Source organism: Anser cygnoides, chromosome W (genome assembly GCF_040182565.1).
Source record: "Anser cygnoides isolate HZ-2024a breed goose chromosome W, Taihu_goose_T2T_genome, whole genome shotgun sequence".
NCBI lineage: Eukaryota > Metazoa > Chordata > Aves > Anseriformes > Anatidae > Anser > Anser cygnoides.
This window is the reverse complement of record NC_089911.1, coordinates 1,014,445-1,036,630: the sequence shown is the minus strand read 5'-3', so window position 1 is coordinate 1,036,630 and position 22,186 is coordinate 1,014,445. Positions and strand designations below refer to the sequence as shown.

Here is a 22,186-nt window from a genome sequence, read left to right as displayed (position 1 = left end):
TTATTTTTATTTAAACCATTGCTTTCAAGCAGTAAAACCGAAACACATAATATATTTTTTTGCAGTGGAAAATTAAACAAATGCCTGTTAACAGAAACTAACTTTTTTTTTTTAAGCTTATTTCCTTTTAAGTGGCTGCTCATCTGAAGTTGAACTTTCAAACATGCACTGCAGTGATACTACCTCTTGAGTCGGCAAACATTAAAACAGAATTTGTGGCAGAGATCAAAATGTCTTGTGAACTGCTTTCACCATTCATTCTATGTTAGAAACATATACAGCTAATCTATTTACCAACTGCAGCCAGGTATTTCAACTTAAACTACTTTCAAGAATACTGAAATGTTCATACATGAACGGAATATTTTACCAAATGTGTATGCTTATGTCAGCTATAGTGAAACCAATACTGAGTCCATATTAGTGCAAAATAACCAACAAAAAATGAGATTTTTATTTTTTTTTTATTTTTTGCAGATATCCTAGAATTTCCAGCTGATTTTACTTACTTCAAGGCTGCTGTTGAAATTTCAGAACAGAATGAATCCTTACCTAGGCTGCATATCCAACTCTCCTCATACCACCTCTGCTTTTGTTCAGTATAGCTATCTCCTCACGTATACATTGATTTAAATCAGAGCTGCCTACAGAGCAAATCTCCTCTGACAGCCTTTACCTATTGCATTAGGTATATTTGGATACCATGAATAGTACAAAGCTCCAATTTCAGTGGAATACAAAACAAATTTGGGAACTTCCATAATGTAGTACACATGTTGAACCAAGAATGGGATCTTCTGTGATAAGGTAAAGGTTCTGCAGTGCCATTTCAGATCTTAAACAGAACTAATAGCACTATGCCACAACTCCACAAGTCCTCACTTAGCCCTCAGATTTTCCTTTAGCAAGATCCCCCAGTTCTAAACAACTTCCTATGCTCCTTCAGCTCAGATTACAATTCATAAAGCCTCAATACCCTAAAATCCTATTTTGAACAATGTGTTCTTTTCCCTAGTCTACTGATATAGGTAAGTTGTTGCTAAACATTATGAAACACCTGTCCTTATCTCTTATCAAATAAATGCTCGTGTACTATTCACTGTGCAAAACATTGTGAATTATAAATTAAAGACAATTTTAGACTGGAAGAGATGCTTCAAATTATTACATCCTATTACATTCTTTCTATTTCTAACAACAGAAATCTCTGATCGGGGAAAGAGTCAGGATCTTCTTTACAACTGCTTATAGTTAATTTGTTACTTGATACTATTTTTCTGCAGCTGAGGCATATTCAAGTGTTAAACTATCAGCAAACAGTATTCTGTAAAATTTTAATTTAGAATTACTTACATGAATGAACCCAGCATATTTTTTGTCTATTTCCACCAACTGCTGGTCAGCTTTGTTTCTCATAGAGGGCTCTGGATCTGTGCCCATAGCAATTAAGTATGGCACGCACTTGAAAAAAAAAATGAAATAATTATTCAGAGTCATTGTACCACCTCTTTCTCACTCTTTGTTCTTCCATTGTTCTTCCAGTCAGAACACTGTTGTTCTTGTATTCTGACTACTGCAGGAACTAGAATAGGAAACTCTATGCAACTTAACCACCTGACTACTTTTTGCAAGCACATAGTACAATATACAAGAAAGACCAGCATTACAAATAATGGTAGAAGTTGTGCAAGGTTTCAGGTAGCATTCCTATTTCTCTCAAACTCGAAAGTCAATTTACAGTACAAAAAATGTCATTTAAAAAAAAACAAAAAACAAGCACACAACTTATGACTGAACATGCATGATGGGTGCAGCATTAAAAATAATTAAAAAAATATTATGTAAGCAAAGAATAATGGATGAGGACTGAAGACAGTTCTGACATTGGCTCTGGAATTTCATAGTGTTTGGAGGATATGGGGATTGAGGTGGGGACAAGCTAACACAGTTTCCAGTATAAAGAATCAAAGGAAGGAAAAGGCCTGGCATACACCTGAAATTTATACTTATACCAGAAAAGTAATACTATCCAGTGTCCCCCCCAAAATACTATCCCCCCCCCCCCCCCCCCCCCCCCCCCCCCCCCCCCCCCCCCCCCCCCCAAAAAAAAAGCCTACCATACCTGAACAGGATGGATGAGACCCTGGTTTAATGTCAGTGCAATGACGTTTAGAGCAAAGTGGCGTACACTGGACTGGGTATGAAAGAAAGCCTCAAGGACCTGTTTGAGATATAGTTGCATGATGGAACTACTCATCCCTGAGGAAATATCACCCATTTCCTTCAGGTCTTCCTGTTTTGCTACTTTTTTCCCTGTAAAAAGGACAAAAACAATAACACTCACCACAGTATAATCATTTACTTCACCATTAGTTGATGCATACTGATCTTTAAGCTTTACAATATATACACATTTCAGCTGTCTTAGAATGTGTTTATGATCTCATGAAATGTAGAACAATCTGATGGTAAATATTCAAGAAAACTAGAGACATGACCTTAATTATACTCTTGTTCCTTAAAAAAAGTTTTTAATCTAATTTTTTTCTTATTATTTCTTATTTTGTATCTGCAAATTAACCTTAGAGAAGATTTTGATGAAAAGCATTACTACCATCATTACAGCAATTATGTATTCTGGATTGCTTCCAGAATTTATACATTTTGAAAGTTAATAATAACCTACACTTCTCAATACACCTATGCACATAATGGTTTTTGAAAATTCTCCTAGGATACTTTGTGTACAGTATTATTGATAGATAACAACCTTAAGTGATTCGGTTCACATATATAATAACTGTATGAAAAAAAGTTAGATTTTGAATGCCTCATTAGCACAGAAGAATTTAACACTTACACTCTCTGTCTGCCTGCTGCATACGTGTATCCTCCTCTTGCAAGTAGGTCTGGAGGTTTTTTAACACCTGGATTTTTAAGTTTACTGAACAGTTCTTATCTGAAAGAATGCTGTTGTACAGAGTCTTTACTTCCTGTTCGAACATTAAGCTTGGGTGCTGTATAAATGCAAATCCTAAGGGGGGGGGGGGGGGGGGGGGGGGGGAAGAGGAAATATTCCACATTATCATCTAGAAATTATATTTCTTTTTTTAAGTCTTGTTTCAAAATACAGGTATGAAATTTATCCCCTCCCAATTCCTACAACAGCATAGCTTTTTCTAATCCAAACAGTATTGCTTTTTCATATGGACACCATCCAAAACTTATAAGGAGTTCTATCAGCCATGAAAGCAATACTCTTGATAAAGACAGGGTGCTGACCTAGGGAAGCTGCAGTAAGAAGAGTCATACAGGTCTGGAAGCACATCCAGTGTAGTGGTCAGTATCTGAATAATTAGGAGCTCTCCAAGGAACCATCAAGGAACAAAAATCAAAATGTTATATCCTCGACTTGCCTTGCAGGTACACATTGGGAAGAGAACCATAATCAGACCTTAAAAGACTTACGGTTAAGCTTAATCATATAATCCTAGAATCATTAAGGTTGGAAAAGACCTCCAAGATCATCTGGTCCAACCATCACCCTACTACCCCGATGTCACCCACTAAACCATGTCCCTAAGCATCAAGTCCAATCACTCCTTAAACACCCCCCAGGGATGGTGACTCCACCACCTCCCTGGGCAATCCCTTGCAATGCCTGACTACTCTTTCTGAGAAGAAATGTCTCCTAATTTCCAACCTAAACCTACCCAGCACAAGCTGAGGCTATTCCCTCTAGTCCTATCGCTGCTTATCTGTGAGAAGAGGCTGACCCCCAGCTCCCCACAACTTCCTTTCAGGTAGTTAGAGAGAGCAATAAGGTCTCCCCTGAGCCTCCTCTTCTCCAGACTCAACAACCCCAGCTCCCTCAGACGCTCCTCATAGGACTTGTGTTCCAGACCCTTCACCGGCTACATAGCCCTTCTCTGGACAGACACGTTCCAGGGCCTCAATGTCCTTCTTCTACTGAGGGGCCCAAAGCTGAACACAGTACTCGAGGTAAGGCCTCACCAGAGCAGAGTACAGGGGGATGGTCACCTCCCTGGTCCTGCTGGCTACGCTATTCCAGAGACAAGCCAGGATGCCGTTGGCCTTCTTGGTCACCTGGGCACACTGCTGGCTCCTGTTCAGGCGAGCATCAATCAGCACCCCCAGATCCCTTTCCTCTGCACAGCTTTCCAGCCACTCTGCCCCAAGCTTGTAGCGCTGCATGGGGTTGTTGTGGCCAAAGTGCAGGACCCGGCACTTAGCCATGTTGAACCTCATCCCATTGGCCTCTGCCCATTGACCCAACCTGTCCAGGTCCCTCTGCAGGTTCTTCCTACCCTCCGACAGCTAGACACTTTCCCTCAACTTGGTGTCATCTGCAAACTTGCTGAGGGTGCACTCAATTCCCTCATCCAAGTCATCAATAAAGATATTAAAGAGGATGGGCCCCAACACCGACCCCTGGGGAACACCACTGGTGACCAATCGCCAGCTGGATTTCACTCTGTTCACTGCTACTCTCAGGGCCCGGCTGTCCAGCCAGTTTTTAACCCAGCCAAGAGCGTAGCTGTCCAAGCCATGGGCTGCCAGCTTCTCCAGGAGAATACTGTGGGAGACCGTGTCAAAGGCCTTGCTGAGGTCTTGGTAGACTACATCAACAGCCTTTCCCTCATCCACCAGGCGGGTCACCCGGTCATAGAAGGAGATGAGGTAGTCAGGCAGAACTTGCCTTTCATGAACCCATGCTGACTGGGCCTGATCCCCCGGTTGTCCCGCAGACGCTGTGTGATTGCGTTCAAGATGACCTGTTCCATCACCTTTCCTGGCACCGAAGTCAGGCTGACAGGCCTGTAGTTCCCCGGGTCCTCCTTACGACCCTTATTTTAGCTGGGCGTCACATTAGCAAGTCTCCAGCCATCTCGGACCTCTCCGGATGACCATGACCGCTGATAGATGACGGAAAGCGGACCAGCAATCACATCCGCCAGCTCCCTCAGCACCCTCGGGTGAATCCCATCTGGCCCCATGGACTTGTGACAGTCCAGGTGGAGCAGCAGGTCTCTAACTGTTTCCACCTGAATTGTGGGGTGGTTCTTCTGTTCCCCGTCCAAGACTTCCAGGTCGGGAGGCTGAGTACCCCAAGGATAAGTGGTCTGGCTAGTAAAGACAGACGTAAAGAAGGCATTAAGAACCTCAGCCTTTTCCTTATCCTCTGTAGACATGTTCCCCCCTGCGTCCATTAAAAATGGAGATTCTTCTTGGCCCTCCTTTTGCTGTTAATATATTTATAAAAACATTTTTTGTTACCCTTAACTATAGTGGCCAGGTTCCCTCAACAGGAGTGACACATCCCAAAGCAAAGGCTAAGCCTGTTAAGTGTCCTTACCGAAAGGACACACAAATAATTACTGATAGGAAAATACGCATTCTTCACGCAACACCTTTATTTTGCATAAACATGGAAATAGCTTGCTAGTTCTTTTCACCTTATTGCTTCATACAAATGTTGAATGATTTGACAACTTGGCTCAGTTACCAGCCTGTAAGGTAGAATTTTGCCCTGTCTACCACATGTCCACACATACAACAGCTAACCCCAAAATAGAACCAGTATGTAGATGAGATCAATATATCACTTAAAACAGTTTTCTGAGGTTTAAAATAAAGACCGAGGTGCTTACAGGCAGAGGAAGAAAAATCTGAAAAAAAAAAAAAAACTACTGATAGGCACCCCCACCTTCTCCCCTTCCCCCAAACTGATCAGAGTTCAGTCTCTAAGTTAGCAACATTGTTGGCTAATGCAATATTGTCAACGTCCATGAGTAAAGTAATTATGCCTATGGTTAGCATGGTAGCCCATGTCCCATGTGCAATATCCTGTACAGGACAATTAAATTTGACTAAACTACAGGAAGTGTTGTGCACCTTGATGCAATGCCTAGAAAAACTCCAGTTAGTCCAGAACACCATGGCATTGCTCCTGCAAATGAGACAACTCTAAAGCCATTAATTCTGCTCAGCTGTCTGAAATGGATTCTCACAGAATTTCAAATCAAGATTAAGTCTTGGTTCTTATTCTCAGAGCCCTTACTAGTCATCTAAAAAGCCACCAAAACAGCAGCATAAGAAGGCAAATTATTGCCCATAGTTAAACTATAGCTTACAGTTAAATTATAGCACGCTCACACACAAGAGAGAACTTTCTTTAGAGCAAGCCATAACCATGAACTGAACTCTTCCAGAAACCAAGGCCTATCTGCCCAAACAAGGTTCTCTCACAAGTACAGATTCTGTCCTTGAGCAGAAGACAAATGTGATACAAATCACTCAATGGCAGTTCATGCATTACTGCAAGTCACTGAGATACCACACTAATGCCTTCAGATAACGAATCTATTTAAAATTGAAATACAGTCAAAATCCTAAAAAAAAAACAGTGATATTTAGGCTATGTCATCATCTCAATGTCTAGTGAAATCTCACAGAACAACCCCCAGTTGTTACAAACTGCCATAATTCCCTTAACTCCTGCAGAAGATCTGGCCCTTCACTTAGAATGCTCAAGATTTTTCCAGCCCTTTTTCTAGTTATTCTTTAACCATACCTTGAGGACTGAAAAAAAAAAAAAACCACACAAGATTTGGAGCTAAAAATACTTGCATCTCCATTGCTTTTGAAATCCACTGCTTTTTAAAACTTGGACACGCATCGAAAAGGCATTCGCTGTCAAAAGCATCCACTCTACTGCAGAAGTATACAATTAGCATCCCTTTGACTTCATTTCTCTAGCAATTTCTCAAATAAAACATGTAGTGAAGTTTGATTTTAAATAAACTCCCTGCCACTACATAAATACATAAATTCCTGCTAGAATGCATAGATGTTTACTATAGCAGAATAATAAAAATTATTAATATTTCTTACCCAGGCCAATAATGGCTTTTGTCTGTACTTCTTCATCTGAATGCTTTGTAAAATACATCAGCAGTTCAAGTACTTTATCCTTAATGTTAACCTGAGTAAATTACAACAAAAATGACAACTGTTTGAGGATGAAACAGATGCTTTTAATCTCTTATGAAAACCATGAATATCAAAAAGAAAAGAGAAACACAGTCTTACTACATGGCCTTTGCACATATTTACAGACCAAAAAACATCCTTCTATGCATTATGAAAAAACAGCATTGAGCAACTAGGAATACTGTGCTTTCAAATAAAAGTGGAACATTCAATATACATAAGACTTGGAGAGTAAATACAAATTATTTTACCTTACTGTTGCCCTTAAAATCTTCCTGATCAAAATCAAAATGCCGACATAGAGCTCCAACAGTGAAAAGTGATCTAAGGAGTGCTGGTTTATTGGCAGTAAGTATTGTACTGTTGGGGTCTTCTTGGTGTTGACTTTTTAATTTTGAAAGCGCACCTACAGTAAGATAAAATGTTTAATGACAGTATTTAAACATGGTGCATCCCTAAGACTTGTAGCCAAAACTGAAAAGTGAAACTTACACGTTGTGCCTTGACTTTACTTACCATAGTATCTATTAAAACAGGCCCACACAAATTTATAGTTCTGAGTGACTTTATTCACAATAGCGCCAAGACAGCTCACACAATGCTGAACAACCTAGGAGCAAGAGAGAACAAATGAATTACATACTTAGAAATTAAAATCGAGATTTTTGTGGAGATATGTAGAACTAAAACAAACACTCTAGCAGTCTATCTCCTAGACTGCTTTGAAAACCTGCCCAAAGTCATAATCATTAAAATATAGCAACAACACGTACAAACTCCAGTAAACCAAGAACATTGTTTCGGTCCTATGACCAGCATAAGCAACTTCATAATGAAGATAGACTTCCATTAAATCAAAACCATGTATTTCACAACATAAAATTGAATCAACAACTGAATATTAGCAATTAAAATCTTACCGTCATGCCGTATTTGATGATGAGTTTCATGAGGTCTTCCTCAATAGTGGCAAGGAAGGTCTCACTTGGGTGCTCCATTAGTGGCACTACAAGCTCTAAGATTTTTGCAACATTGCAGATCACCATGAAATCATTCTGGGTCTGAAACAAGAGTGTTTACAGCATTTAACATTTCTGTATATGTTACCTATAAACTGTCTATAACTGTTATTAATATGCACTGATATACACAAAATCCCAGCTCTTATGTAAGATATCACTGAGGTATTTAGTAAAGATTTAGAATGCTATTCATATAGTTTACATATGATATTAAATTACTTATTATTATGAAAGCTAGTTCTTGTTTTTTATGGAACCTCCAGAAATAAAAAAATCTGTAGAAGCAGAATTTCACCTTTCATCAAGGCTGTGTGCATACCTGAAAACTTTTGATCCTGATAATTTTATTATATATATATATATATATATATATTTAAAGAGTCCTACAACAAATCTACAGAATGCTTCTTGATGCACACTAGAGAACACACAACACCTGGCAACAGGTATCAGCAACAAATGAAGTTGTGCTATGGCTGAATGTGGCTTAAACAAAATAGACAATAATGTGCACTAATATGGAAATTACAATTAAAACGATTACTAGTTTGCATAATTATGAATTTATATATATTGTGAGAAATCTATAGAAAACATTTCTTATATTTAAATATATACATCCTGATACAAATGGACTTTTTTTGACAAATCAGGCTCACTGATCACGATAGGATAATTCCCATATGCTACGCTCAAGCTATTTAACATATTCAAGTTGACAGTGGTGAATTTATTCTACAGTTCATCTCAACCTGTGTAACAAAAGCGATGTAAGCCACTAAAGAGATGTTGCAGCAAGTAAATAATCAGATACCCCTTTCCCATACTGTTAGTCAGGAAACAGCTCTAAAAGAAAATCTGCTGGAGATGTGCCTAGAGAGTGCTCCAGGACCGAATCCAGAAAATCATAGAATCATAGAATATCCCGAGGTGGAAGGGACCCATAAGGGTCATCGAGTCCAACTCCTGGCTCCACACAGCTCTACCCAAAAATTCAGACCATATGACTAAGAGCACAGTCCAAATGCTTCTTAAATTCCGACAGGCTTGGTGCCGTGATTATGTCCCTGAGGAGCCTGTTCCAGTGCAAAACCCTCTCAGTGAAGAACCTCTTCCTGATATCCAACCTGAACCTCCCCTGTCGCAGCTTGACACCATTCCCTTGGGTCCTATCACTGGTGATTAAGGAGAATAGGTCAGCGCCTGCCCCTCCACTCCCTCTCGCAAGGAAGCTGTAGACTGCGATGAGGTCTCCCTTCAGCCTCCTCTTGTCCAGGCTGAACAGGCCAAGTGACCTCAGCTGCTCCTCATACGTCTTCCCCTCTTTTCATCCCAATCCAAAACATAGCACCCTACCAGGTACTAGGAGGAAAATTATTCTAGCTGAAACCAGGACACCGTGCTTGATGCACCCCAGGATACGGTTGGCCCTCCTGGCTGCCAGGGCACACTGCTGGCTCATATTCAACTTGCTGTCAACCACAACCCCCAGATCCCTCTCTGCGGGGCTGCTCTCCAGCGTCTCGTCGCCCAGTCTGTACGTATAGCCAGGGTTGCCCCGTCCCAGGCGCAGGACCTGGCACTTGCTCTTGTTAAACGTCATGCGGTTGGTGATCGCCCAGCTCTCCAATCTGTCCAGATCTCTCTGCAAGGCCTTTCCACCCTCAGCAGAGTCCACAACTCCTCCAAGTTTGGTGTCGTCGGCAAACTTACTCAAAATACCTTCTAGTCCTACATCCAAATCTTTTATAAAAACATTGAAGAGAACTGGCCCTAAAATGGAGCTTTGGGGGACCCCACTAGTGACTGGCCACCAGCCTGATGCGGACCCATTTTCCACAACCCTTTGAGCCCTGCCCGTCAGCCAATTGCTCACCCATCGTATGATGTTTTTGTTTAGCTGTATGCTGGACATTTTATCCAGTAGGATCCTATGGGAAACTGTGTCAAAGTGCTAGGATATACCTACAGGCTCACCTGATAACAAGTACTCTCAAAGCTGTCCTTCCCTGGGCAGCTGACCTAATTCAATAAAGTGCTGCCACCCACTCAGCCATGCTCTTTTTTTAGCCATGGCTGCATGATCTGCTTTGCTCCTTCTGCCAGATAAAGGATTTATCACAACCTTCACTGAGACAACTGTGCTACTCAAAGTAACAAAAAGCTCCACAATGTTTCAGAGGAGGGGGAGGCACTTTACTGGAGCGCGTGGTTTAGCATTATAGCTCTCTATTATTTTTGAGAGGTAAACTGTCTTATGGGGGGCACAAAAAACCTGCATAAGTGGAAGCTAGGGAAGGCAGAAGAGGTGCTGAAGCTAGGGAAAGTAGAGAGGTGCTGAAGAGGACAGAGCAGGACATTTTCCTTCTGATACATTTACTATACATGAAATCATCCTGTCTCATGGAACCATACATTTAGTCTTAATATTCATAAGTTAAGTCTTACCTACTTTTAAGAATGTGACTGCAAAACAAAAAAATTTAAGGAATGATTTTGTAACAGGTGAAAAAGTGGTTTTCAGTCCTCAAGGGAAAGAGGCAGTAGAGGTTTCAATTTCATTTGGCTGTAAAACGTGGAGGTAGATGATGAGGAACAGCATCTTAGAAGCTACAGAGATCATACTAGAGGACCTAGTACCTTTAGAAGATATGATGTTCGTGAAATAGAAACACAATTTTATTTCTCTTTTCCTACCTTCAATTTCATTAAGCATACAAGACAGCCGTTTATTTCTATGCTTAATTACCTTGGGGAAAAACAAGGCTAATATTCTTATTTTCTCTACTTACACTACATTTAGTGGTGAGGTATGGCTGCATGGTCATGGCATGTTTGACCATTAGCTGGGGCCTGATTTTGCTGAATAAGTACAAAGTGGTTATGCAAGCAACCAAGCGACCAGAATTCACGCCTTTGTTGTCGGAATCTGCAAAAATTAGAAAATACACAAAAGATATTAGATCTAAGCACTGTTTGATCAATTAAAAACATATGGCCTAAGTATCATATGAATATCTTTCATGACATATCTTTCAAGATCAGTACAGAATATTCTTGTATATTCTTATTAGATAAGAGCATTAGAGATGAGAACATAATGTTCTCATAACAAAATATGTGAAATAAGAAGCAGAGATGCTTCAAAGACATTAGTATTTTTTAAATATTTTCTGTATACAGAACATTGGCCCAGCCAATGATTCCTATTACAACCGTGGAACATATTAAGGCAAATAGAGCATTTCATATTTGTTTTGGTTTTAGTGATCTAAAAGTTTTAACAAATTATTTTAAAAGTAGTTGTGTTATTGTGGTTAACTAAAGAAAACTTAGGGAAGCTTTATTATGATGCAGTGCTCAAAAGTTCATAATGGACTGAAATGCAATAATTCACTATCACTGGTTTTGTGATAGGAATTCTGTAACAGTAACTTTTCATGATAGTAATTTTAACAACCACTGTTAAACTATTATAAAAATTCAAAGCAATTTAGCTACTGGATTCTAAATAGTATTACCTGATAAAGATTCCTCGTATTTAATGATGTGCTCAACCAAATTGTCAACAAGTTGAGTACAGGCTTTCTTCACAGGTTTATATGAGGCATCCTCTTCTGACTTCAACAGCTATAGCAGATGAAAGAGAAAACAATTTAGTAGTAAGGATGCATTGGTGCATTAATTTACACCGGATACATACCGGTTTTATAATAATTACTACAGGTACACAAGGATTTTGCATTACAAAAGAATCTCTATTTTCTCCATAAAAGCTACACTGTGAAGAAAAAATTAAAGGAAGTTAAAAACAATCAAAATGCTAGAGAATTAAAGAAAAATGAACCGCAACAAAAGAACAGAAGACAGCAGTTCTACTGATTTTTGCACTGGGATGAAAGTTAACTTTGTGCTTCATGAAATTATGAGGAAAACAATAATCTAGAAATACTTGCTACCAGTAAGTAATAGAAGGCTTTTAAAAATGCTTAAGAAAAAAGTGCAAAGGCAAAAAGAATGTTTTTGACATTATGCAAAAGAAAAAAATCAAACTAAGATGAAACATTTTTATGAACACTGTAATCAGTTTGAGCCTTCTTTTGTATGAAAAAAAATTGGGGACTGAAATTATGTCCCTGAAGATGCTTCAATATCTAACAAGAATTGAAGTCATACTGTAGCCTTTTCTTCAGTGCAGGCATTAATCATAGAACCACAGAATGGCTTGAGATGGAAAGGACCTTAAAGATCATCTAGTTCCAACCCACCCTGCCAGGGGGCAGGGATGCCACCCACTAGATCAGGTTGCCCAGAGCCTCATCCAACCTGGTCTTGAACCTTTGCAGGGATGGGGCATCCACAACTTCTCTGGGCAACCTGTTCCAGTGCCTCACCACCCTCTGAGTGAAGAATTTCCTCCTAACCTCTAATCTAAATCTCCCTTCTTTTAGTTTAAAACCATTCCCCCTTGTCATTCGTTATCTGCCCCCTTATCCCCCATTATCTGCCCAAGCAAAAAGTTGTTCTCCATCTTTTATATAAGCCCCCTTTAAGTATTGAATCAATTGAATCGAGGGACAATCCCCTCCCTCGACCTGATGGCCACTCCTCTTTTGATGCAGCCCAGGATGCAGTTGGCCTTCTGGGCTGCAGGCGCGCACTGCCGGCTCATGTCAAGCTTTCCGTCCACCAGAACCCCCGAGTCTTTCTCTGCAGGGCTGCTCTCAATGAGTTCTTCTCCCAGTCTGGGATTGCCCCAACCCAGGTGCAGCACCTTGCACTTGGCCTTGTTGATCCTCATTGGGTTCACGTGGGCCCACTTCTCAAGCCTGTCCAGGTCCCTTTGGATGGCACCCCTTCTTTCTCTTGTATCAGCTGCACCATTCAGCTTGGTGTCATCTGCAAACTTGCTGAGGGTCACTACATCCCACTGTCCATGCCTTTGATAAAGATATTAAACAGTACCGGTCCCAAGACAGACCCCTGAGGTACAACACTTGTCACCGGCCTCCACTTGGATATAGAGCCATTGACCACCACTCTCTGGGTGTGACCTTCAAGCCAATTCCTTATCCACCGAACTGTCTACCCTTCAAATCCATATCTCTCCAATTTGGAGATCAGGATGTCATGTGGGACTGTGTCAAAGGCCTTACAGAAGTCCAGGTAGATGACATCGCTCGGTCTTCCCTTGTCAACTGATGCAGTCACTCCATCATAGAAGGCCACCAGATTGGTCAGGCACGATTTGCCCGTGGTGAAGCCTTGCTGGCATTAAGGGGCATGCGATTTTACTTGGCTACCTATTTTCATAACGCTCCAGGGTAAAGTAAAATTTTTTGAGACCTCTAATTCCCCCATTCCTGCTTTTGTTAATTTTGCTTGAAAATTAACCGGTGCACAGAAGATGTAGAGGAGAAAGTTAACACAGGCTAACAGATATAAACAAAGAAAGCTCATTTCTTAGAAAAAAACAATGAAAGTAAAATATGTAGAAGTAAGCAATACTCTAAACATTCACTCTTTTTATGAACTGTGTAACTAATATATTAGAAATTATTAGAATATATACTTATCTGCCACTGAAAAAATAAATCTACATTGTACCAGATGTTCATTTCAGAATTAAGAACATGAAGCCCACAGATAAGGTAATGTCACTAATTACTGAGGACACCATTAAATTAAAAACAACAAACAAACAAACAAAAAAACTCTGCCCAAAATACAAACCAAAGTGTGAAGTATTTTTAAAACAGATCATATAGAAATACAGAAACTAATGTCAGAGACAAAGAAAATCACAGCAATAAAGATTAAAAACAAACAAACAAACAAAAGAAACAACCCAAAGTCATGTTTTCAAAAGGGCATTAATTGAATTTGTCTACTGAATGGATTGCTCTTGTAGTCCCCCTCCAATGTATTTTAGCATCAAAAGAAATGTTAATATTCTTATGACAATTGTGCCATACATTCAAAATTCATTGCTTACATTTTGAAGAAGCTGTTCAAACCAATCATACCCTGTATCTCTACAAGCTGCAACCTAAAAGCAGTATTGAGAATAAACTGGTTAAAAAAGGAACCTGAAGAAATATTACTTCAATACATATATTATCTTATAACAGTAAACATGCATAGATACTGTTGTGGTTTTTTTTTTTTTTTTTTTTTAATGCATTCAGTACAATGATTTTATATCTTTGGAGATTAGAAACCATTTTCTGCATTTGAAAAAACTTCTCATCAGGTTTTGTAGAATGACATTTTGTACAGATTAAAGCATAAATACAAGCCTGACATATCAAAAATGAACAAGTGTGTGTGCGTATATGTGCACATACACACTTTTAATATAAACAAACCAATCTTTAACTCTCATTATACCTCAAGAACAGCTCACAAGTGCTCTAAAGTAGAATTAGTAGGAGAACCGAGTTAAGCTGAAGTCAGATTGCTTAACTTTCCAGTCTGGAAAAACGCATACTACACTATCATTTAGTAAAAATATTGAAAAGCAGGATAGAGTTTAAACACAATTTAAAGTAGTGAAATGAGTACTTATTTGATCTTTATACCTTTGTTAAACTGGTATGAAAACACCTCAGCACAGAGATTTTGCACAACACATTATCACTACAGAAGTATAAGCATTTTATTTGAAACAGATTTTTGAGACATGCTGTTTAATTCACTGCTCCTAGAAAGTATATGCAATTCTGCAGATATTAGTTTACTCTAGTTGACCCTGTATTTGTTAAAAAAGCTTATTAATCTTTCAAAATAAACATTATCAATTGTTTGAGGAAAATTTTCTTTTAAGAGACAATTTCTTAGCTAGGCTTAACTATATGCTGCTACTAGTATTTGCTGGAAAATGTTATACGTAATAGAAATTTGTTCTGTTAACTGAACAAGCGTTTTATACAACTTGAATATAATATGGTCCCAGTTATCATTGCCAGCATATTAGTGAGCATTTAAAGTTTCCTAAAGCTTGTTCCATTGGATGAATAATTCTATCATATATTCAGCGTCAGGAGATACATAAAGAAAACTATCTGATAAGTAAGATACTTGTATATTTTTTGCTTTCTAAAAGACTACAGACAATATTTCAAAGATACTAAAAACATAATCAAGTTTTGCATGCAACCTCATTCAAATTTGTATAACATACCACATCAGTGATGTTTAAAATTTTTCTGGTCATTGCTTCTTTGTCATGGTGTGGAGTTGGAGTAAACCAGAGCTTCTGGAATGTCTCATTTACTAATTTCTGAAGGGAAAAAAAAAAAAGTATTAGCAGAAATAAATAAGCTTATCTTGGCACATAGGTATTATCTCTAATATACCCATACAATAGATTTGTTGATGATATGTGCCTTTTCATGAGGAATTATTAAAACTAAGTGAGATCGTTGTAGAGAATGTTATCTGAGAGACCCAGTATACTATTACAGGAGTTATACTGGCCTCTAAACAAGTAAAGTACCAAATGATCACTGGGAACTGATGCTACAGAAAATTGAGTTAAAACTTTCCTGCACTAATTTGCATTCCTCAGGAAAACATAGTACCCTGAGAAAATAACAACTGAACACAAAAATATTATGATTTCTATAGCAGAATTAGCAGCAGTGGTAGATTACTTTGGAGTTTTCAGAACAATTGTGACAAGGAGAGAACCCCAAGTCTCTCTAGCCAAACTTAGGAAGTAAGCTCCCTTCCAATGTTTTTGGATGGTGGAAAATATGGAACAGAATGAAAGTGAACCATATTATTCCTGCATTACTTATAAAGCATACAGATATAAGAATTTCTCCTCAACTACGGAAACATTGAAAATACATTGTAGACACTGCCTGAGGTTGTTGGAAAGGCAAGGGAAAGAAGGAGAGAGAACAAGGTCATTCTCCCTGCACAGCAGCACCTTGGATCCAACTTTCAGCACCTCGGATCCTACATCTCGATTAACAGTCTTCTCTGAAAGCCACTTAGCATTAATGTGTCTCGAGTGGTAAAAATATATGCTGAAACTTTAAAACTGCATATTTCATATCCCACTGGAAGTGTGATGCAAAATTATTACATGGGGAATGCTTAATTACCCAGATATTTTAAAATTATTTTGCTGAATTAAACAAAAACATCAGTGTCAGGTTTATGATTTATCATATAATCTTAATTTTGTGTCATTCTGCATACACATTGCACAAAGAGTAGAATATGGTCACATAAGTAACATTTCAGGGGGAATAAGTGATTCATTAAACATTCAGAATTAATGCAAAAGAAGCACACAAAAATATTTCATAATGTTTTATATGCAGAACATACATATCTGGCATATCCTAATGTCAAGAACTTAATTTTGACCTAAAGCTTATTTTGTTTGCAGAAAGGATTTTTATATGCCAATTTTACTTGTTAGAAAAGAGAATACCCAGAGACAATACTTACAAGCAGAAAAAAAATCCAGAAAACATACATATTTTTTAAAATCTTTTGATTGCCAGCAAAAAAATAATGAAGAAAACAAGAGAAAGAAAAACAAGTCAGCAATGTAGGAAGTCAAGATATTTGCTCTCTCAAAAAATGAAAAGTAAATAAAAATAATAAATCTTACAATGAAGCAATGAAATAGTGGTGTGTGTGTTTGGTTTTTTTTTTTTGGTCAAAATATAGAAACACTAAAACAATGATAATTAAAATCCTGACAAATGTTTTATTCTACCTTAATGCCTTCTTCATCATTGACTCTCCGAATCATTTTCACACACATCTCTGTAATTTTGGGAAATGTTGGTTGTTCAGTGCAGATATCCCTAAGTATCTTTATGACTCTTTTTCTGACACTGATACCAGTATCCTGTGAGAAGAAAAGTATTACACTCTTGAAAACAAATCCAACATATGAATTAATTTGTGTTATATGAACTAATATTTGAAGATGAACCAATCTGACTTGCAAAACGTATTTAGAAAAGGCAGCTAAAATATTCTAGATTGCAAGGTCAGCATAACTTGTGCCACTTAATTGTAACAGTTCTAAAGGCCTGGCTGAGCACCCAGAATGCTGAAAATGCTTCCTCTGCTTATACCCCCTGATTTAAGAGCTCATGATGCTGCTAATGTGTAATTCTACTTCAAGAGCTTACAAGTTAGATGTAATGATGCTTTAACTACTTTGTTGGAACACACAAGACCCTTTGCAGATCTGGACAGTAATACTTCAAGCCTTTGGACAAAGCTTATGGATAAGCCCTATGTAGCAAGTCTTTTCCATTTTCCTAGGCTTCATCTAAGGAGATAGATGAGGAGTTTCACTTCATCTGATTTTATTCAAAACCCGTTTAATCTGAATGGCAGGATGAATTATTTTATGCATGCTTATAAGCATATGAAGCTACCTATCTCTAAAGCCCTTCACAAACATGTTTTATCATGTAACAATAGCAAATGAGTAGTATTTGACTAAAAAGCTGCCTGACATGGATCCTAAAAGGTAGTGTTATCTTAAATTAAAATTGTATTTTATCTAAATATCCAGACAAAAAATACTTTTTGTACAAAAAAACAACAGAAAACCTTTTAAAACGCTAAAACATAGCACAGAAAAACAAAGTAGCTTTCTCTTTCTTTTGGACTACAATTAGCAACTTTAGATTACTGTGTTGTAGATCTTTCTTCATCGTCCCACACTACTGAACTGCCTTCAGAGACCCGTATCTCAAACTTCAAACATGTGGAATAATTCCTCGTTTCACCTAATTTGTGCCTTAACAGTGGAATCAAAAGGAACATAATCCTGGTTCTACTGCAGTACAACTTTCTGATGTGAAAAAGACTCCACTGGAAACAAGTGATGCGTTTTACAGGGTTGGTCTTACAAGGATGATGCTCCTTATTTAAAGCAATAAAATACAATTTACTCTTGGAGTGATAATTCCATATTATTAAACATATAAACTCTGTTGAAAACAAGTTTCCCAATGCCATTTAACTTATCATAAATATCACAAGTCACTGTACCAATATTCTTTCAATCAGCATGTCGTAATACTGCTCAGCAAGCTGAGGACGACAGAGCACAAATCGGCCAAGCAGCTCCACAGCTGCTTCTCGTACACTAGTGGAGTTATCCATTAACCGTCCATGAACACCTCGCTGCATATCCAGCTAAAAAGAACAAATAAAACACATCCAAAATAAGAAATAAGGATTTATTTTAAGTGTGATAAAAGTATGCATGATAGATATTTCCTTTTTTTACCCTGGCTAGAATACTGGGGTCTACAGCAACAACCTCAGACAAACACTTCATGGCTTTTGTTCGAACAGCAATTGCATTTTCACCAAGTACACGCAGAATCTATTAAGAGAACAGAAACAAAATCTCAATTGCTTTGGGAAGGTAAAAATGTTTAACACAGGCAAAAATGCACAAGAATAACACACAAACTATTTAACTAAAATAAGAATAGCTGTCTACTAAAAATTGAATACATCTTCTCAGACAGTAAAGAAGTGCATGTAAATGATGTTCCATGGCACTGATGACTTGAGCATGGATATTTGATAGATCTCTAAGACTAGTCCAAACAGGATTTATACAAGGGTCCATATGCTCACTCTACGTCCCTTTGTTTTAAACTCTACTTTTGCCATTCAGATGCAGCTTTCACCATGGTTCTTTTAACAGGAAAGTTGGATCTGGACACTGTAAATCTATGACTTGCTCTGTATGCAGATTAATATAAGTAATGAAACCTAAACCATTGCTAGAGTTCAAACATGTCACCATGCCAACATGCTAGTCCTCTTTTCCCAGAAAAAGGAAAGAAACCACACTGATCAAACAACAGCTTCCAAAGTGAGAGTAACATGCACTTGTGCAAGCAAATGACCAACTTACTTGGCTTATATTTTCAAATCAAATTAAGATACATTTCATGAGTTAGCACTATCAAATAAGCATGCATCTTACAGAAAATGTGAAAAAGATTTCAACATTTTGTAATTATCCTCTTGCTGTGTACATCTAATATAAAGATTTTGCCATGTACATACACAGACAAAATAACATATGCACAATATGATGTATGAAATGCATACAAGAAAAAGAAAAATAAGCACTTATGCCATCAGTACAGAATATGAAAGTATGTGGTGTTACCATGGCCTGTTAAATACCTGTGCTCAATAATGAACAGATATTGCACACTACCCCAAATGTGTTTGGAGTCAGAAACCATTGTGTTTCACTGTACTAGGACTTTTGTCAAACCGAGGAGCAAGAAGGAAACGCAGAGGCAGTGGAAGCAGGGACGCATGGCCTGGAAAGAGTAAAGGGATGCTGTCTGGATGTGCTCGGATGGGATCAGGAAAGCCAAGGCATGGATGGAACTGAGCTTGGCAAGTGATGCAAAGAATAACAGGAAGAGATTCTATAGGTACACTGGCCAGAAAAGAAAGGGCAAGGAGAGTATACCCCGTCTGATTAACGAGAAGGGAGAACTGGTAACAACAAACATGGAGAAGACTGAGGTACTCAACAGCTTCTTTGCCTCAGTCTTCACTGCCAGTCAGGCTTCCCACATCTCTCGTTTCCCTGAACCTGTAGAGGAGGGCTTGGGGAGCAAAGTCCCTCCCAATGTAAGCAAAGAGTAGGTTCGAGACCACCCGATGAAACTGAACAGGTACAAATCTATGGGGCCCAATGACATGCACCCCAGGGTCCTGAGGGAACTGGCTGATGGAGATCATGATGATGGGATCGAGATCATGATGGTGGGATGTAGTGACCCTCAGCAAGTTTGCAGATGACACCAAGCTGAGTGGTGCAGCTGATACAAGAGAAAGAAGGGGTGCCATCCAAAGGGACCTGGACAAGCTTGAGAAGTGGGCCCACGTGAACCCAATGAGGATCAACAAGGCCAAGTGCAAGGTGCTGCACCTGGGTTGGGGCAATCCCAGACAGGAGCACAGACTGGGAGAAGAACTCATTGAGAGCAGCCCTGCAGAGAAAGACTCGGGGGTTCTGGTGGACGGAAAGCTTGACATGAGCCGGCAGTGCGCGCCTGCAGCCCAGAAGGCCAACTGCATCCTGGGCTGCATCAAAAGAGGAGTGGCCATCAGGTCGAGGGAGGGGATTGTCCCTCGATTCAATTGATTCAATACTTAAAGGGGGCTTATATAAAAGATGGAGAACAACTTTTTGCTTGGGCAGATAATGGGGGATAAGGGGGCAGATAACGAATGACAAGGGGGAATGGTTTTAAACTAAAAGAAGGGAGATTTAGATTAGAGGTTAGGAGGAAATTCTTCACTCAGAGGGTGGTGAGGCACTGGAACAGGTTGCCCAGAGAAGTTGTGGATGCCCCATCCCTGCAAAGGTTCAAGACCAGGTTGGATGAGGCTCTGGGCAACCTGATCTAGTGGGTGGCATCCCTGCCCCCTGGCAGGGTGGGTTGGAACTAGATGATCTTTAAGGTCCTTTCCATCTCAAGCTCTCGTATGATATGATTTTATGATATTCTGTGATATGATTCTGGCACAGTTTACCTGTGTCAAATAAATATCGAAGCTCTGGGCAAATGGCCTCATAGAGGCCAAGTAGCGAACAATCAAACATGCGTCTTCATAGTCCACAGTATCAGAATTCATCCTGCAACAAATTCAATGCGTTAATTAGGACATGTTATACAAAACAATTAAAAACATCAAATGCATGGTTAAGAAATCAGCAGTACTGAAACATACTTTAATGTACTGAACTGAGATGGAGCAGTTTTAATGATGCTACGAAGAAACCTTTTCCGACTTTCTGCTCTATGCATGATTTTCCCTGTGGTCTCAACATCTTTTGTATGATGAGTTCCTTCAGACGAATCCTCATCCTTCTGAGATTTAATTGCTTTCTCTGTCTCCATAGTTGTATCACGGAACCACTGAGCTATATAAAACTTCCGAGAAAACTGGAGAGATAGGGCAGGATGCACAGAAAACAAAAAACAACAGATAGAGAAGAGGGAGATTAACTGATTTATAATGAGAGTGAGTTTAATACATCAACCATATTTTGGAAAAGACAATCAACAGTATATGTTAGGGTGACAATTTAATTGAAACACTAATATACATGACTGAAAGTAATTTTATTCAGTAGACGTTATTGAAATTATTTTTATATACACTCGCTATTAGAAAGCTGAAATTTACCACTAATGATGCATCGGTTTCTGTGTTCTCATCGAGATAATCTAGCAAAGCCTTTTGTAGCTGTTGAATTTCATCTTCTCCTCCTGAAACCTGTCAGGACATAGTTATAAAACAGAATATTGCTCAGTGGTAATTACCATTTGACAATCTGTACGTCCACATTTAAAATACAGTGAAGTTAGTTGTTTTGATAATCACAGAACATTAACAATTTTTAAACAATTACCTGTAAAGTGCATACAAACTGAATCAAATTAGACTTGGTGATTCCAAAGTCTAAAAAAAAGATTAAAAGAAGCATAAGACTGATTTTAAAACAGATTGACTGATTTGATTAATTTTCCTTCTATGAACTTGCATTAAGATCCTCTGTGAGAAAAAAAAAAGGCTGAAATCAGACACAGACTGACACAAAGTTTAATCTTTAAAAATCATTGTTAGTTTTCTCACTAATAATAAAACACTGAAACAGTGACTTCTCGGGTGAACAAGGGATAAAAGGCAAAACAAAAGTCAAATGAAAAGGAATATGAAAATACAGACAACAGTAGAAAGGTATGGGAAACACAAAGAAATAACTTATCCCTTTGTAAAAATATTTGGTATATGTGTTTTCAGGGATAAAGCACCTATACAGAGAAAGTGCAGCAAGTTTGCTCAATCCATCTAGGAAAGAAGAACTTACAGAGGTTGTCCCCAAACACCTTTGTACTCTAGCATTAAAGAATCATGTTCTCTGAAATTAAATTAAGTTTCTGTCAGTTAAAAAGGCTTGTGAACAAACACACCGTTTATTAAAAAAAAAAAAAAGCCACCTACTACATAAAGCCTATCTACAGAAGAGGATAATATTAATTTTTCTGTCAAGCACTTTTAAGATGCACAAAAAGCATCTTACATACAAAACTGTAATATGAGACATG

At 38.5% G+C, this 22,186-nt stretch overlaps 1 protein-coding gene across 1 annotated transcript in view; it reads right to left on the bottom strand.

Moving 5' to 3' along the window:
- The window catches only part of LOC125181257 (nipped-B-like protein), a 100,229-nt gene that overhangs the window by 4,035 nt on the left and 74,008 nt on the right, over nt 1-22,186 (bottom strand). The window contains exons 20-36 of the mRNA XM_066987102.1: nt 21,264-21,353; nt 20,805-21,019; nt 20,607-20,709; nt 18,316-18,414; nt 18,075-18,221; nt 16,777-16,911; nt 15,220-15,318; nt 14,032-14,085; nt 11,558-11,666; nt 10,829-10,965; nt 7,935-8,075; nt 7,531-7,624; nt 7,266-7,420; nt 6,916-7,006; nt 2,861-3,034; nt 2,123-2,313; nt 1,354-1,461 (exon numbers count right to left, since the gene is read on the bottom strand). Coding sequence (XP_066843203.1) covers nt 1,354-1,461; nt 2,123-2,313; nt 2,861-3,034; nt 6,916-7,006; nt 7,266-7,420; nt 7,531-7,624; nt 7,935-8,075; nt 10,829-10,965; nt 11,558-11,666; nt 14,032-14,085; nt 15,220-15,318; nt 16,777-16,911; nt 18,075-18,221; nt 18,316-18,414; nt 20,607-20,709; nt 20,805-21,019; nt 21,264-21,353 — 2,142 coding nt within the window. The remainder of the gene's footprint in view (nt 1-1,353; nt 1,462-2,122; nt 2,314-2,860; nt 3,035-6,915; nt 7,007-7,265; nt 7,421-7,530; nt 7,625-7,934; nt 8,076-10,828; nt 10,966-11,557; nt 11,667-14,031; nt 14,086-15,219; nt 15,319-16,776; nt 16,912-18,074; nt 18,222-18,315; nt 18,415-20,606; nt 20,710-20,804; nt 21,020-21,263; nt 21,354-22,186) is intronic.